Source organism: Castor canadensis, chromosome 4 (genome assembly GCF_047511655.1).
Source record: "Castor canadensis chromosome 4, mCasCan1.hap1v2, whole genome shotgun sequence".
Lineage (NCBI taxonomy): Eukaryota > Metazoa > Chordata > Mammalia > Rodentia > Castoridae > Castor > Castor canadensis.
The window spans coordinates 151,737,749-151,753,301 of NC_133389.1; the positions used below are offsets into that span (position 1 = coordinate 151,737,749).

The following is a 15,553-nucleotide window of genomic DNA, read 5'->3' on the forward strand; positions in this document are numbered from 1 at the left end:
TGTTCATCAAAAGAAATAGTCTCTAAACTGAAGAGAACACACACAGAGTGGGAGAAAATATTTGCCAATTATACATCAGACAAAGGACTGATAACCAGAATATATAGGGAACTTAAAAAACTAAATTCTCCCAAAACTAATGAACCAATAAAGAAATGGGCAAGTGAACTAAACAGAACTTTCTCAAAAGAAGAAATTCAAATGGCCAAAAAACACATGAAAAAATGCTCACATCTCTAGCAATAAAGGAAATGCAAATTAAAACAACACTAAGATTCCACCTCACCCCTGTTAGAATAGCCATCATTAGCACCACCACCAACAACAGGTGTTGGTGAGGATGCGGGGAAAAAGGAACCCTCTTACACTGTTGGTGGGAATGTGAACTAGTACAACCACTCTGGAAAAAAATTTGGAGGCTACTTAAAAAGCTAGACATTGATTTACCATTTGATCCAGCAATACCACTCTTGGGGATATACCCAAAAGACTGTGACACAGGTTACTCCAGAGGCATCTGCACACCCATGTTTATTGCAGCACTATTCACAATAGGCAAGTTATGGAAATAGCCAAGATGCCCCACTACTGACGAATGGATTAAGAAAATGTGGTACCTATACACAATGGAATTTTATGTAGCCATGAAGAAGAACGAAATGTTATCATTTGCTGGAAAATGGATGGAATTGTAGAACATCATTCTGAGTGAGGTTAGCCTGGCCCAAAAGCCAAAAATCGTATGTTCTCCCTCATATGTGGACATTAGATCAAGGGCAAACACAACAATGGGATTGGACTTTGAGCACATGATAAAAGCAAGAGCACACAAGGGAGGTGTGAGGATAGGTAAGACACCTAAAAAATTAGCTAGCATTTGTTGTCCTCAATACAGAGAAACTAAAGCAGATACCTGAAAAGCAACTGAGGCCAATAGGAGAAGGGGACCAGGAACTAGAGAAAAGGTTAGATGAAAAAGAATTAACCTAGAAGGTAACACACACACACAGGAAATTAATGTGAGTCAACTCCCTGTATAGCTATCCTTATCTCAACCAGCAAAAACCCTTGGTCCTTCCTATTATTGCTTATACTCTCTCTACAACAAAATTAGAGATAAGGGCAAAATAGTTTTTGCTGGGTATTGGGTGTTTGGGGGTAAATGGAGGGGACAGAGTGGGTGGTAAGGGAGGTGGTGGGGGTAGCGGGGAGAAATGACCCAAGCCTTGTATTTTCATATAAATAATAAAATAATTAAAAAAAAAGAAATTGTATATGCAAATATTTTAAAATTTAGATTAAAAATAAGTAACACATGAGCCAAGCACAGAAAAGATAAATACCAGAAAGATAGTAAGTACTAAATGAATGTTAACCAATGTTAATATTCCTAAAAGGTCATATGTATGATTATTAAAAAATAGAAAAATGGAAGAGTCACCTTTTTAAAAGCCTCACTTGATTTGATTTTTTTATTCTTCAGTACTGGGGCTTGAACTCAGGGCCTACGTTTGCTAGGCAGGTTTCCAACACCTGAGATACTCCACCAGCCCAAGGCTAGCTACATGTCAGTAAATCAATCCTCTTTATAAAAATAAATATAGTTAGAAGTACTTAAGGACAAGCCCTTGTGCCTTACACTTTTACAACAAAGGTGATATGACATAGTTAAGTGAGAATAGTTCAGTTGAAGATGTAAATAAAGTTTTACCAAAACATGGACTGCTATGAAAGAAAAACTAACATACGTGGCACAGCACTTTGAAAATGCCTGGGATTAAATTCAATAAGTTGTCTTCTCAGTTCATTGACTCCAACACCAGAAGGTCCTGAACACAAAAGTCACATGCAGAAATCATTAGATGTGGATAAATACAATTCTGTGATGAAATTGTTTCAGTTATTCTACTGCAGAAACTTGAGAACAAATTGGAACAACTCCAGAAAACTCTTGGGAATTTTCCTGGTGACCATGGAGAAACCCACATTCAGAAGGGAGGTAGGAAATGGCAGGAATCTGTCACCCCAGAAGATGTGACCCAATGTTGGATGCTATGAGAATTTGCTGGTCTCCTTTCAGATAATCTGAGACCTCTTGCCTTTCATCTTCAAAGGAAGTTGCTATGGAAACACAATCAGAAATCAGCCTTGACTACCATTTGATGTGACTTACAGAATTCAAGGGCACATTTTTGACAGGTGGTTATGTCAACAGCCCCATGTCTGACTGGAGGCAGGTCTGACTGCCTGGGCACAGAACTTATGCAATTCCACAGGTCCCATGAGACACCATACTTGGATGAATGCTCTGCTGTTCTATCTGGAAATTTGCACTTTTATTTTGCAGTAGGACCTGCAGAGGACCAGCTGGTGTCGGCTGTCAAGCATGTCATTTTGCCCTGCTCCAGAAAGGAACCAAGAGGATGGTAATAGGTGTAAGTTTCCACTGCTCAGGCACTGACTTTGCAGATATCTTGGTCACAAAACCAGGTCACCTCAGCTCAATAGTTACTCTGTTCTCTAGCACCAAAGATTTAAACACTTTTCTAAAGGAGGTAGCTACAGTTTCTGAGGGAAATGGATTTTAAGGATTTATTTGCCTAATATAGACTAATGATCCAGTCTGGGACACAATGTCTGTGCTTCTAGAACGAATTCTAAAAAAAAAAAAAATCTCGCTATAACTTCATCATACTATATCTTGTTATTTCACAAGTTCATATACACCATGACATGCCACAGTCAATTGTAGGAACAGGAGGAGAAACAAAGAAAGCTTGGTATAGCAGAGTTTTACTTAGAAACACCTATGTAACACAAGCTCTTTAAAGGTATTCATGTGGAAATCCATGAAGACTCCTGTGTTTACTATTGCCAACTCAAGACAACCACATCTAGGACAGTTCCCAAGGAGAAGCAGCAGTGCTGGCTGGGACGTACCGAGGAGCACGATGAGACGGTGCTTGTCCGACGGTTGCCGCTGGTACCTGGTCACCTCCTCGTAAGGGGCACCCACCGCACTGCAGCAGCTGTCGGGGCAGTACACGCTGGCGCGAGGCTGGCGGAGGTGACATTTCCTGCGACAGAGGCGCAAGCTGCGGCGGAAACCAGCTGGGGAAGGTGGACACACACAGAGCGTAAGATCCAGGACGGGACGGACACTTCTCACTTCAAGTCTGATGAAATGTAGTGCTTGTGACCCTATTGTTAATTAAGATAGTCACGTCTGCGTGTCCCTGCAAGAACCCCTATGCCAAAGGGGACCAATGGTATTGACAGTTTGGCACAAAGTATCAGAGCCCACATGAGACAAGGAGGGCATCTTTGTGGAGGCTGTGAGGTGTCAGAGGCCAAGAGATAGAAGCTGCCACCACTACTTTCCTCAGGCTCTGACCACTTGCCAAAGCCAGCATCCTCCCCTGCACATATGCCCTCCTTACCCTGCTCAGGCTCCCTATTCCCAGCCTTTGTGCAGCTCCCTCTGCCATTCTGGCTTTTGGGGTGAGTTTCTGGTAGCAATGCAGAAGGTGACCCCTGGGTTATAACTGGGTGATCCCCCCAGTTGCCCTACAGGGCCTGCAAGCTTGGGAGCCAGCACTCTAGTTTTCCAGTCTGCTGCTTAGCTGTTCCATCTCTTGAAGAAGGAAGCCCAGAGTGGTTTTAAATTCTAGGTACCTAATCCTTTAGAAAGCTCTACCCAACCAACAGACTGTGGAAGTGTGGCCATAAAAGGTGAGTTTAATAGTCAGGGAATTGACTCCTTAGAGTGACATAAACAGGTTATGGAACAGTCTAGCAAAAATTGAAATGATTTATGCTTAATAAATAACTGAGACACCCAGTGAAATTAGATGAATAACTATGAATAATTAACAGATCAGACTATTAACAAGAAAAAAGCAGACAGAAACCAGGACCAGGAACAAATTTAGAAATGTTCACCAGCAAAAGAAGTTTTCAGTGGGGCATCAAGCTAGCTGAATGTTATTTAAAAGTGACAAAGACCCATCTCTTTTTCTTACCGAGAAAGAACTTCTGCCCATAGCCAACAAATTCCTCCTTGTCTGGAACATGGAGAGCGGCAGAAACAGAATATGTGAGAGTAAAGACAAGTTTACTTAGAACAAATACATGAAATCTTCTGCATATCTTCAAGTGACACTTTCAGTAGGTGGCAGCACAGTTGCTTTATCCTTGAGTGGTTTAAGATTATTCTCAGCCCTTTATTCTATTCTTCTCAAGCACAAACTGTAGAGAGATTCTTCTGAACTTTAGCATTACACTGAATGCATTCTGGCTAGCATGATTGGAAACAAAAAGCTATTTTAGGTTTATTTAAAGTTGTAAGAAAGAAGCAAGAGCTGGTGCTGGTGGCTCATACCTGTAATCCTAGCTACTTGGGAGGCTGAGATTGGGAGGCTGAGAGTTCAAGGCCAGCCTGAACAAATAGTTCTCAAGACCCCATCTCTAAAACAACCAGAGCAAAATGGACTGAAGGTGTAACTCAAGCAGTAGAGCATCTACTTTGCAAGTGTGAAGCCCTGAGTTCAAACCCCAGTCCTAGAAGGAAGGAAAGAAAGAAGGAAGGAAGAAAGGAAGGGTGGAAGGAAGGAAGGAAGAAAGGAAGGAAGGAAAAAAGGAAGGAAGGAAAAGGGCATGGTAGTACATCTCTGTAATCCCAGACTTTCAAGTTCAAAGCCAGTCTGGACTACAAAAAAAAGTCATAAGAAAGATACTGAGTCATAGTAAAAACATAAAACCTGGGTGTACATTTTAAAAATACTCTTAAGAAAACTGATTTTTTTTAAAAAAGAAACAAACTGGCTTTTGCTTTAACTTGCAGATATAGTACTCTTGCAGGCCCTGTAATTAATCTCTTTGCTAGAGAGTTTTACTTTCTCCCTCACACACCTATTCATTCTATATGAAATTGGTACTTGCTCAATGGCAGTCAATTGTTTGTGAATGGCCATGAACCTGAGAGACAAAGAGCAGAATTGTGCCTGGCCCCTGCAGCATCTAGAGTGAGTTCAGACTCCAATTTCCACTGGGGCCTCAGGAAAACTGTTATAAATCCCAGAAAATAAATGATATAAAATATCACTTTCAAATCTTTTTTGGTGGTTCTGAGGTTTGAACTCAGGACCTCATGCTTGCTGGCTACTTAAGCCATTCTGCCAGCTCGCATTTTCAGATTATTTTGTGCTTAAGTGCCTGGTCATTTTTACAACTCTCTTCTGGCCATTGATACAGTATATAAAAAGCATCAGTTCATAGACTGACTGGACATACACAAGCTTCTTTTCTTAACCTTATTTTTTAAGCATATATTTTAAAATATAAGGAAAACATACCAATACCAGTTTTATCTTCTGGAAAGTAAGCACATTTTCTACCTGAGGCATGTCAATAAATTTAAAAGGAAGTGTATATGGAAGTATAGATTCATAAAGTGTAATTATTTTATTCATTAAAAACATTTTCCATGAATTTTTTTTAATTATACTGGGGATTGAACCCAGGGCCTCAAGTTTAATGAGACAAGTGCTCTACATCTTGAGCTACACCCCAGTTCTTTGGCTTTTAGTTTATTTTTCAGATAGGATCTTTTGCCTAGGCTGACCTCAGACAGCAATACTCCTGCTTCCACCTGCCAAGAAGCTGAGATTGCAGGCATGTACCACCACGCCTGGCCCATGGAATTGAATAATCATTGGTTTCACCCTTAAAGTATCATCTCTTCATCTTAAAAGTTATCCTGTCAAGTATGCACTTTGCAGCACTGCAAGACCTTAAACATGGTTCTATGTGGCATTCCCAGGAAATAAAACTGAACAATTACCTTCTGAAAGCTCCTCTGGATATTTGGTCAAGTACAGAAAGAGACATGAGAAAGTTAAGCCTTTGAGAAGATCAATTTAGCCATTAAATAAAGGTAAATGACATAGGGAGGCATTCATGTCACCATTAGCAAAAACTGTAGTTGGAGTCAGGTCTGTCAAGGCAAATGAACAGCACACAGCAGGGAGCTGGGAACTATTTGAACCAACTCTGCTGCTTGTGGAGAGTATGTTTTTCTCTGAGTTGCCCTTCAAGATCTCCCTGGAGGTTTTCTTTTTTTAATACATGAACATTGGTATTGGTCAGCACAAAACAGGACTTGAAAGAGAGCAATTATAGGAAGGCAATGGATTTGAGCCTTCTGTATCCTCTCCCAGAGAGGGCATTGCTGCTGCCCAGTGAAGGGGAGGAGAAGTAAATGGAAAAGATGCTAGGCAGGTGGACAGGTGCTGCAGTCCAGGGCCTGAGCATCTTCATTCCTTAACCCTTGATGGGTCCAATGCACACACTTCCATCTCTGGAAGTGTGAACACAAAGCACACTACTTGGAATTTTTGTGTTCATTTGTTGTCTAGACATTTTGAAGCCGATGTATTTTCTGTTTTTTTCTTTAATGTTCTTTCTGATTAAATAGACTACACTATCACCTTCTGGAGATAGTGTATAATGGTCACATTATACTTCATTCAGAGGAGAGAGAGAAACTGAAGATCCTTAACTGCCCACTAAGTGGTCTAAGTAACAGGAGAAAGCATAGGAGTGACTGCCAAGCGTTATCTACTTAGAAAACATGCCAGCTGGGTGCTAATTGTTCCTTAATTGAGTCCCAAAGAGAGAGAGCCAGCGTCAGAATGTTCTTGAGAGTTCTTTGTTAACCGAGAGGTGTCAGAAGGAGGTGATTTATAGTAGGTAAGGGCTGCTGTTTTCCTCTGCAGAACTGGTCTTAGGAGAACCAGCTGCTGGCCATCCCTTTCCAGGAGCACGATTTCATACGAATACCACCGGCTAACACACTTGCGTACCACTTACTGTGTGCTGGGCTCTGTTATTTTGTAAATTATTGCTTCTGTTTTGGAGATGGAGTTAAGTACAGCAGGCCTACAGTTAGTGAGCCGGACCAGGATTCCTAAGTGGATGATGTGGCTCAAGTTCATGGCCTTACTCACTGTACCACACTGTCCCCCTTTAACCTTCAACAGCCTTGAGCCTCAGGCACAGCTTCAGAGTGTGAAGCATTTTCTAGCAAAATGATGCATTAAACAAATAAAGAAGGATGAGTGTGATCTAGAGGAATTAAAACCAAAGGCAACTTGCAAACACTGAGCTAAGTACAGATAATTAAATTACCCCTAAGAGGGCAAGCATCTCATGGAAAATAGGAATTTAGAAACAGCATACTTGGTAAGTGAGTAAGTAGCCCCCAACTCCATGTGTCTCAATACAGTCTTTTTAAATGACTAATATATGTAACAATCTCTCTATTCTTATAAAATGAATTCATAGGTGATACAATACACCATGAATGTAACTTAAAAAATTCAATACAATGTTTTAGCTGCAACATAAAGGAAAATAAAAAGGAAGTAATTTATATTTTAAAAGAATATATGCCAAAATATAAATCATTGGCCATGACTTTTTTTTAAGAAAACATTAAAAAATTACTATTTGCTTATATTTACTTAACATGAAAAAGCCACGGATTTAAAAGAAATGAAGTTAGAAAATATTCCTTACAGGAAAACAAAAGAGCAAAGGAACAGGGAAACACTATAATAAAAAGTGTCTGATAAGTAATAACAGGCCAAATTTTCTTGTATCTGATAATAGAGGGAAATTGCCTTAATTGAAGTAGGGATGCTATGCCAAAGAAATTAGACATGGATGAAACAGAGAAGCATAATGTACTAGAATCAGATAAGTAATGTTAACACACCACAACAGGTTGCCAGTTTTTAAAAAAATCATTCTGTGGGACTTACTTTGTTAGTAGTGATGTCAGTATTATTTTGAGAGATAGACACTTGATAATTAATGAAGGGCCATCAATAATAATAAATATTAAAAAAAGAAAACAAATTGAGTATAGATACTGTATTTTCTAATTTATTCAGTATGAATGTAGAGTAGACAGAATGTGTGGAATAAAGTATTCAAAAGCTGCAAGCTAATATCTTTATTCTGTTTGCATATCTCCAGAATGACTGCTTTCTAAACCACTGGATGTTTTCTGTTATGTCTTGTGAAAACTCATGTCACTATGGTGTATAAAAGAGCTACTACTTTACTAATCTGTAAAGAATTTTACCCAACAGGAAGATAGATAAGTGACTTTAGAGACAGCTTTTCGTTGTGCAGGATGGTCACACACACTCAGGATGTCTGGCATTCCTTATCCTACCAGTTAAAGGCTGGTAGTGACCCCAATCTATTTGACAACAAAAACTGCCACCCCATGGGGTTCCAAAATACCCTGTGGGGACTGGTTAAGTGAAATCTACAATATCTCACAACTACACTGTTGGCTTATTTTTAAAATAAATTTTATTATGTATATTTGAAGTTTGCAAAGCTATGAGATACATATAGATAGTAAAATGGCTGCTGTAGTGAAGCAAATTAACATGTCTTCATCTTACATGGTTTTATTTTAATTGTTGCATTTAAGCAATTATTTTATCATATCCCTAAATATGTGTTTAAGTTATACCAAAATCTGAAATATACATATAAAATCAGTACAACATACTGATTTTTACTTACCAGACTCGAATGTTTCTTCATCTGTGGTTTTCCAGAGAGGCAAAAGCAAAAATGTTATTTCATTACTATCCACACTGAGCCTATATTTTAGCAGTTTAATTGCCAAGTCTGTGCTTCTGCCCATTCACTACCTTTAAAATATTTTTCCTAGGTTGAGGTGAAGTCAGCAGTACCTCTATAGCACATATATGTCTTAAGTGAGATACACAATAGTTAGGCTGTTATGACAATTGGGGATGCAGCAGGAACTTAAAATAAATAAAGTAATAGCAGAGAAAGGAATAAATAAACAGACCTTTAAAAGGTTTGGAAGGGCAAAATGGAATGTTGCAGGGAAACTGCTGCAGTTTGTTGGGCACCGCATAGCCTTGCTGCTGGAGGGCTTGTAGGCAGGGGAGGGACAGGCCTGGCCTGCAGAGTTGGAGGCCCACAAGCATGGCAAGTGTGGCAAGGAGAATGAGGACATGAATGGCTTGACTGAATAAGCTTGTTCAGGTAACTGAGAAAGACATAAGTCAACTCCTTCATTAGTTGAAACAATTCTTGTTAGCATTTAAAAAACATCTTAAGGATTAAGAAACTAGAATTTATATAGGGGGAAATTTGAAATATATAGTAACATTACTAATGCATGTCCCCTTAGGTCAAGCAACGCTGTATCTACGGGTTACTCATATGTTAAATGATATATTTTTAAAGCTATTCATTGTAACACTACTTACAATAGAAAAACATATTTCAAACGTTTACAAATAAGTGATTGTATACAATAAGTTCTCTAATCCCAGGGCCTCACAAACAAACAAACAAAAACTGAACAGGGAAACATGGAAAGAGGAGAACTTCTTATTGAATCTGCTTTTGTAATTTTTGAATTTTGAACTATGTGAACGTAATACTTTAATAAAATTTTTAATTAAAATTGTAAAAGGGCAATAAATATTACTGTGAGTTAAAAAACCCAGAATGTGTAGTTGGTAAAATAAGCATAGTATCAGCTTTTTTCTGCAGTTTTTCAGGGAAATATAAATGAATCTTTCAAATAATTCCTTCACTTCTGAAAACTAGAATAGCACATAAAGCCAAGACAAATTTATCCATCAGGTTAGGGGCTCTGCAACTAGTTTCCCAATAAAACCCTAGTGATTTTTTTTTGTGGGGTGAGGTACCGGGGTTTGAACTCAGGGCTTTGACTTGCCAGGCAGGTGTTCTACCACTTTAGCCACACTCCCCGTCTTTTTGCTTTTAGTTTGTTTTTCAAATAGAGTCTCTCACTTTTGCCCAGGAGACTTCAAACTGTGATCCTCCTACCTATTCCTTCTGAGTAGCTGGGATTACAGGCATATGCCACCAACGCAAAGCCTCTCACTAGTACCAATCTTAGTACCACCACTAGATTTGAAGAAAGAAATCATCTTTTTCCAATTTACAAAGAAACCTTAAATATAGAAATGTAAAATGCTTTCATACAGTTCTCAAAATTTTAGACCTTACTACTATCTATCACCAGAAGATGGTATCAAACTTGTAAAAAAATATATATTTTGCTTTTTAAACGTTTAGTAACACATTATTTTATGCTACTCCACAAACAGCATAGACATTTCCAGGTGATCCATCATCTAAAACACTATCATTAAGTATTCCTGAGATAATTTCCAAAGTCCTGCTTTTTAGACACTTTCCAGAAGGTTGGTGGAGCCTGGAGACATTCTCACAGCCGTACTTCAATTTCCAAGTGCAGACCCACAGTAAAAGGTGGGGACCATTTTACACATTTCTCCAAAGAAAGGGCCTGTGGCCCCTTTGGCCACCTCTGCTTCAGATCATCTGTAGCTGAGGTGCTTCCTAGTTCTGGTGATAAGTCAACCAACAAGAGAGTTACCTGCTTCTACACATTTCTCATCAATCTTCATATCATCTAAAAAGAGCATAGAAAGGGATAGTTAGAACTTACAATGTGTTAGCATTAAAAACATGTTTGCTATGCAGAGGTTATGTCAATAAAACTCAGCCAATCTTACAATGTTCCTCTTAGAACTTGAGATAAAATGGGCCCTACTGTTTTAGATGAAAATATACGATATGGGAGGAAATATAACATTAAACTGGTTAAAACTTAAGAAGTATTGGCAGCCAAGCATGGTGGTGTGTACCTGTAATCCCAGCACTCAGGAGGCTGAGCAGAAGGATTGAAAGTTGGATGCCAGCTTGGGCAATAGGGATGGGGGGAGGAGCATTGGCATTTTTAATGCTGGACAAATTACTTATTACTAAGCCTCTGTTCAATCTCTATGAATAGCAATAATACCTACCACATAGGATAGGATTCACTGAGATAATGCATGAAAAACTCAGGCACAGGGCAAGTAATCAATAAATGGTAACTACTTTTACCTGTAGCTGAGGTATATAAATGAGAATAAAAGAATTTAACTTCAAAAAAAAAAACCCACTTATCCTAACACTCAAAACCTTCCATAATGTGACCTGAACCCCACTTGGAAGGTCCACTTTTCTCCTTCACATCTCTCATACTACCTTAGAGCCTGCCTCCTGTTTCTTCCTTTGCACCTTAACTTATGCTGTTCCCTGCCACTGGTAAATGAATGTCCTTGCTCTGAACGACATAGCCTTTTCTCCCCACTGTCCAACTCTCCACTGCTGTGCTTCTCTACTTTGTAATATAATCATTTGGGTGTTTGCCTTATTCACTCTCATAGTCTGCTCCTTATGAGTTTTACATTTTCTACAGGGCTTAATCCAGGGCTTTGCACATAGTAGGTATATGATAAATTATTTATTTCATTGACTCTTCCTTTGAATATCAGAATAGTTTATTTGAATATATGTTCTGAATTTTTTTCTTTCAGCACTGTGAATACTGTGCCTAGAAGTGCCCAGCACTTCTCAGGGGCTCCACAAATAGTGGTTTAATAAATGAGTCTTATACATGTTCCAAAGCATAGTCTATTTTGTTTAATGAGTTATAATATCATAAAGTAATGTTTATCACCACCCCCTTAGAAGCACATCAGTCATTGATATTTTAAAAGGAATAGTAAAAAATTATAAAATAACAGTTTCATGGAGGTAGGGCACAGATAAACAAGTGACATAAACAAAACCAAAAAAGTGATAGCTCATGTTTCTATCTGTATCATTCAATCCTTATATTCATTTAGAGATTATTTTCCAGATTAGCCATTTATAACAATAAGTTCATTTGTTCCCAGGGTACAACTAGAAGGTTTTATAAGGCTAACAAAACTGTAATTGTCATCCTGTTTTGCAAGTGAAGGTTCAGGGATCTGAACCTTTTGGAGAATAACAGCACAGGAGCCCTGACTCTTCTGACATGTGACTTTTGGGTCAAGGACAGGGCTACTGACTTTTTTCTCCCCAAATCAACTGCTTCACATTATCAGCTAGGGTAGGTGTTTATGGACTGAATATCCATATAATGAGGCTCTCACCCCCAATATGACTATATTTGAACATAGGACCTTGAAGAGATAAGTAAGGTTAAGTGAGGTCATAAAATTGGGCCCTAATCCCACAGGAGTAGTGCCTTTATAAGAAAAAGAGACACTAGTCATTCTTCCTGCAACCATTCACTTTGGAAAGGCTACACGAGCACCTAGTGAGAAAGGGACTATCTGCAAGCTAAGAAGAGCCTTCACCAGAAGCCAACTCTGCTGGAACCATGACCTTGGACTTCTAACCTCCAGAACTCTGAGAAAATGTCTGTTGTGGTATCTTGTTAGGGAAACCTAGGCTAAGACAGTGGTTTTCCTACACGCCGAGCCCAAAGATTGCCTCAGGGCCACTCCCAGGCTGTCCTTTGTAATGTTCAATAGTGTGGTCTGTGACGCGGCCCTGGCTAGACAAATCCAGGAGTCACCCTGGACTTGCCCCTCTCCATCTCCTTCTGGTCCCATGTCTGCCATCATCTATTGGTGTCACACTGCTCCTGTCCTTGGGGGACACCGGCTGGAACCTGTACTGACAGAGCAGCTTTACAAAGTCACTCTCTTGCAGTCCTCAGGTCTCCCTTTCCAAGTTGAAGGGTGAACTGTGAGTGGTAGCTAAGGAGGCTGTTTTTCTCTTTTATCTCTGCAGACAACATCGTGCTTGTGTGTGTGTGTGTGTGTGTGTGTGTGTGTGTGTGTGTGTGTCTGTGTGTGTGTATGTGTGTGTGTGTGTTACATCATGCATCAAACAGCTAGCTGGAAAAGGAGACATGGAAGGGGTAATAATCTAAGGCCACATTTACTCCCTGATTTAGGGATCTTCAGCCTGAGGGAGGTGTAAATCCAGGCCACATTATCTATAACTTCTGACAACTGTTTTTACTTTTCCTGAACCTTAATCTTTGCATCTATAAGATGGGAGTAATAATAACAATTTCCTTATAGTTTTATTTTTATAAAGTGTGTATAAAGCAGTTGAAATAAGATACCTGACCAGGTTCTGAGTTCTATTTCTTACCTTCTTCCATAGAAATCGCTTGATACAGATTGAAGCAGGGAAAAAACAAACATAATGGCTTAATCTCCTGATTTTTTTACATTAATTTACAATAAGAAAAGCAAAGTGATAACATAATTATAATTAATACTCTAGAAATCCAGAGGAGATTTGGTAACAAAATGCTTAATGACTGCCCTATAGAAACCAATACATTTGTGAGGCTGTTTGGATACAGGGATCTACTTGCTTCTGGACAATCCATCACCTTCCATCCCAGCAAGCTCTATTAGGGCTGTGTGCTACTCATTTCTGAGTTAGTGGGCTTAGTTCAGCATTCTTTAGGAATTCAAATCTTGAATGGAGGGAAGGTAGGAAGGAAGAAAGGAAGGGAAGGAAGGAGGGAGGAACTTTAAGAGAGAGGGAAGAAGGAAGGAAGGAAAAGAGAAGTAGGAATGACAACAACAACAACAAAACCACAACTTTTTACTAATAATCTGCACAGTAACATAGCCTGGAATTTTTCAAAAACTCTCGATTAATAAAATTGCCTTTTGCTCCTAACTCAGTAGCTTGTCCCTAAGATTTGTTTCTCCTACTCTAAGCTTTAAGCAGAGCAGAAATGTGCAAAATAATATGTATTGCAACATCATCTACAACAGTTAAAAAGAAATGTTCTAGTGGTTTTTGAAAATAATCACACTTCATCAGAAACATTCCCTTCATTGGTGACTCCAGCCCTGTGGTCCCCAGACTCAGGTACATGTAAGGATAACAACAGGGTGATGCAAACTACTTTCAGTATGGACTTTCCAAAAAAGTCTAAAATCACTCTTAGGAGAGTGAGGTGTGGCGGCATACATCTTTAACCCCAGCACTCCAGAGGGAGAGGAAGGAACATTGTGAATTTGAAGCTTCCCTGGGCTATAGAGCGAGTTCCAGGTCAGTCAAGAGGTACATAGTGATACCCTGTCTCAAAAAAAAAAAATCATACTTAGGTTACATGACTAAATTACATGTCAACTAGGGTTAACTAGTTATCAGATACTAACTAGAAAAGCTAATTAGCATCTCCATGGCCTTTGATAAGTGAAAGAGGAAAGTAAATTAAAGAATTCTTTCAATCTGTTTTGGTGGGTTTTTAAAAAATCTTTTAAAAACATGAATGAAATAGCTAAAATATCACTATGAAGATTATGTCACAAAAATGTTTCTGATAAGATATTGAGTTTTAAAAAGAGAAAAAAGTGGCAGTATAGATACTTCTGTAATCATGTATAACATGTTTCCATAACTAAAAGATATATGAAAATATTGTTAGGGAGAAGGAATCATTAGAAAGATTTTTCGAACCAGGTGTGGTAAGGCATGTCCCAGTACTTAGAAGGCGGGGGATTGCAAGTTGAAGGCCAGCTTGGGTTACAATAGTGAGTCCATCTCAAAAAGCAAAAATAAAAATCCCCCATCAAACAAGAATGTTTTCTTCTTTCAAAAGTGTCTTTTTGGGGGCCAGGCATAGTGGTGTACAGCTATAATCCTGGCTACTTGGAAGGCAGAGGCAGAAGGCTCTCCATCTAAGGCCAGCTTGGGGACAATCTTAAGACCCTATCTGAAAAACAAAATACAGCAAAAAGGGCTGGAGGAGTGGCTCTACTGGTGAAGGCAAGGCCCTGCGTTCAAACTCCAGTACTGCCACCCCCCAAAAAGTCTGTGATTGTCATTATAACTTTTCAATACAAAAATAAAGGAAAAGATAATTTTTTACTAAAAGAAGTAAGAAATAATAAAATGAGTGAGGGGATGCCAAGGCAAATCTGAGCCATTAGTGCCCTCTGTTGATACCTGAGTGAGACAGATGCCCTTGAGGGAAACTCCCATAGTAACACACCTTCAAAGTGTCCTTTCTTTTGGTTTCAGCTAAAGCCTTTCTGAGAAAAAGAAGCTAAATATGCCGGCAAATATTCCTGTCCAATAACTTTATGAGGCTAGCTAAGTGTGCCCAAAAGTGTTTCTGTGTGCCATTCTAACCTTGCAAACACATACTCCATGACCTTGAGCTACATAAGCACACCCAGGAATGTGTCTACCATCTTTCCTTCTTGAGCTCTGACCTTAAACCAAGCATGCTCTGGTTTCCTATATGAATGTAGACAGGCTTTCTGAATAAAGTCCACGAGCTTCCTCTGAGGAGGACGCAGCATTTGGAATAGCACCAGTTCTCCTCCTGCCTTAACTCCTGTCCAGGGCCTGCCTGAGGACCATTTCTCAGCAGACTCCAGCTGGCTTCTGTCATGGTCATACCTCAGCCACTGTCTCCCACTGTCACAGCGCCCTTTGCCTTATTAAGACAGTAAGTAGTTCACGAACGTTCGCTACCATGAATCTCTTAACTTATAAGTAAGTCCCTTCCTGCCATTGAAATAATATTGTCTGTCCATAAAACTGCATTCATTAAGCAGCAATTCAGTGCCATTTAGTT

The 15,553-nt window shown here is 39.2% G+C and overlaps 1 protein-coding gene across 2 annotated transcripts in view; it reads right to left on the reverse strand.

Annotated features, from left to right (window-relative positions):
* Mpp4 (MAGUK p55 scaffold protein 4) overlaps positions 1–15,553 on the reverse strand; it is a 51,618-nt gene that overhangs the window by 21,984 nt on the left and 14,081 nt on the right. The window contains exons 11-17 of one of the 2 annotated variants that reach the window (XM_074071417.1): positions 13,096–13,113; positions 10,490–10,525; positions 8,605–8,625; positions 5,843–5,857; positions 4,023–4,064; positions 2,941–3,111; positions 1,749–1,829 (exon numbers count right to left, since the gene is read on the reverse strand). In XM_074071417.1, the coding sequence (XP_073927518.1) occupies positions 1,749–1,829; positions 2,941–3,111; positions 4,023–4,064; positions 5,843–5,857; positions 8,605–8,625; positions 10,490–10,525; positions 13,096–13,113 (384 nt within the window). The remainder of the gene's footprint in view (positions 1–1,748; positions 1,830–2,940; positions 3,112–4,022; positions 4,065–5,842; positions 5,858–8,604; positions 8,626–10,489; positions 10,526–13,095; positions 13,114–15,553) is intronic. The other variant, XM_074071418.1, reaches the window with a different exon arrangement.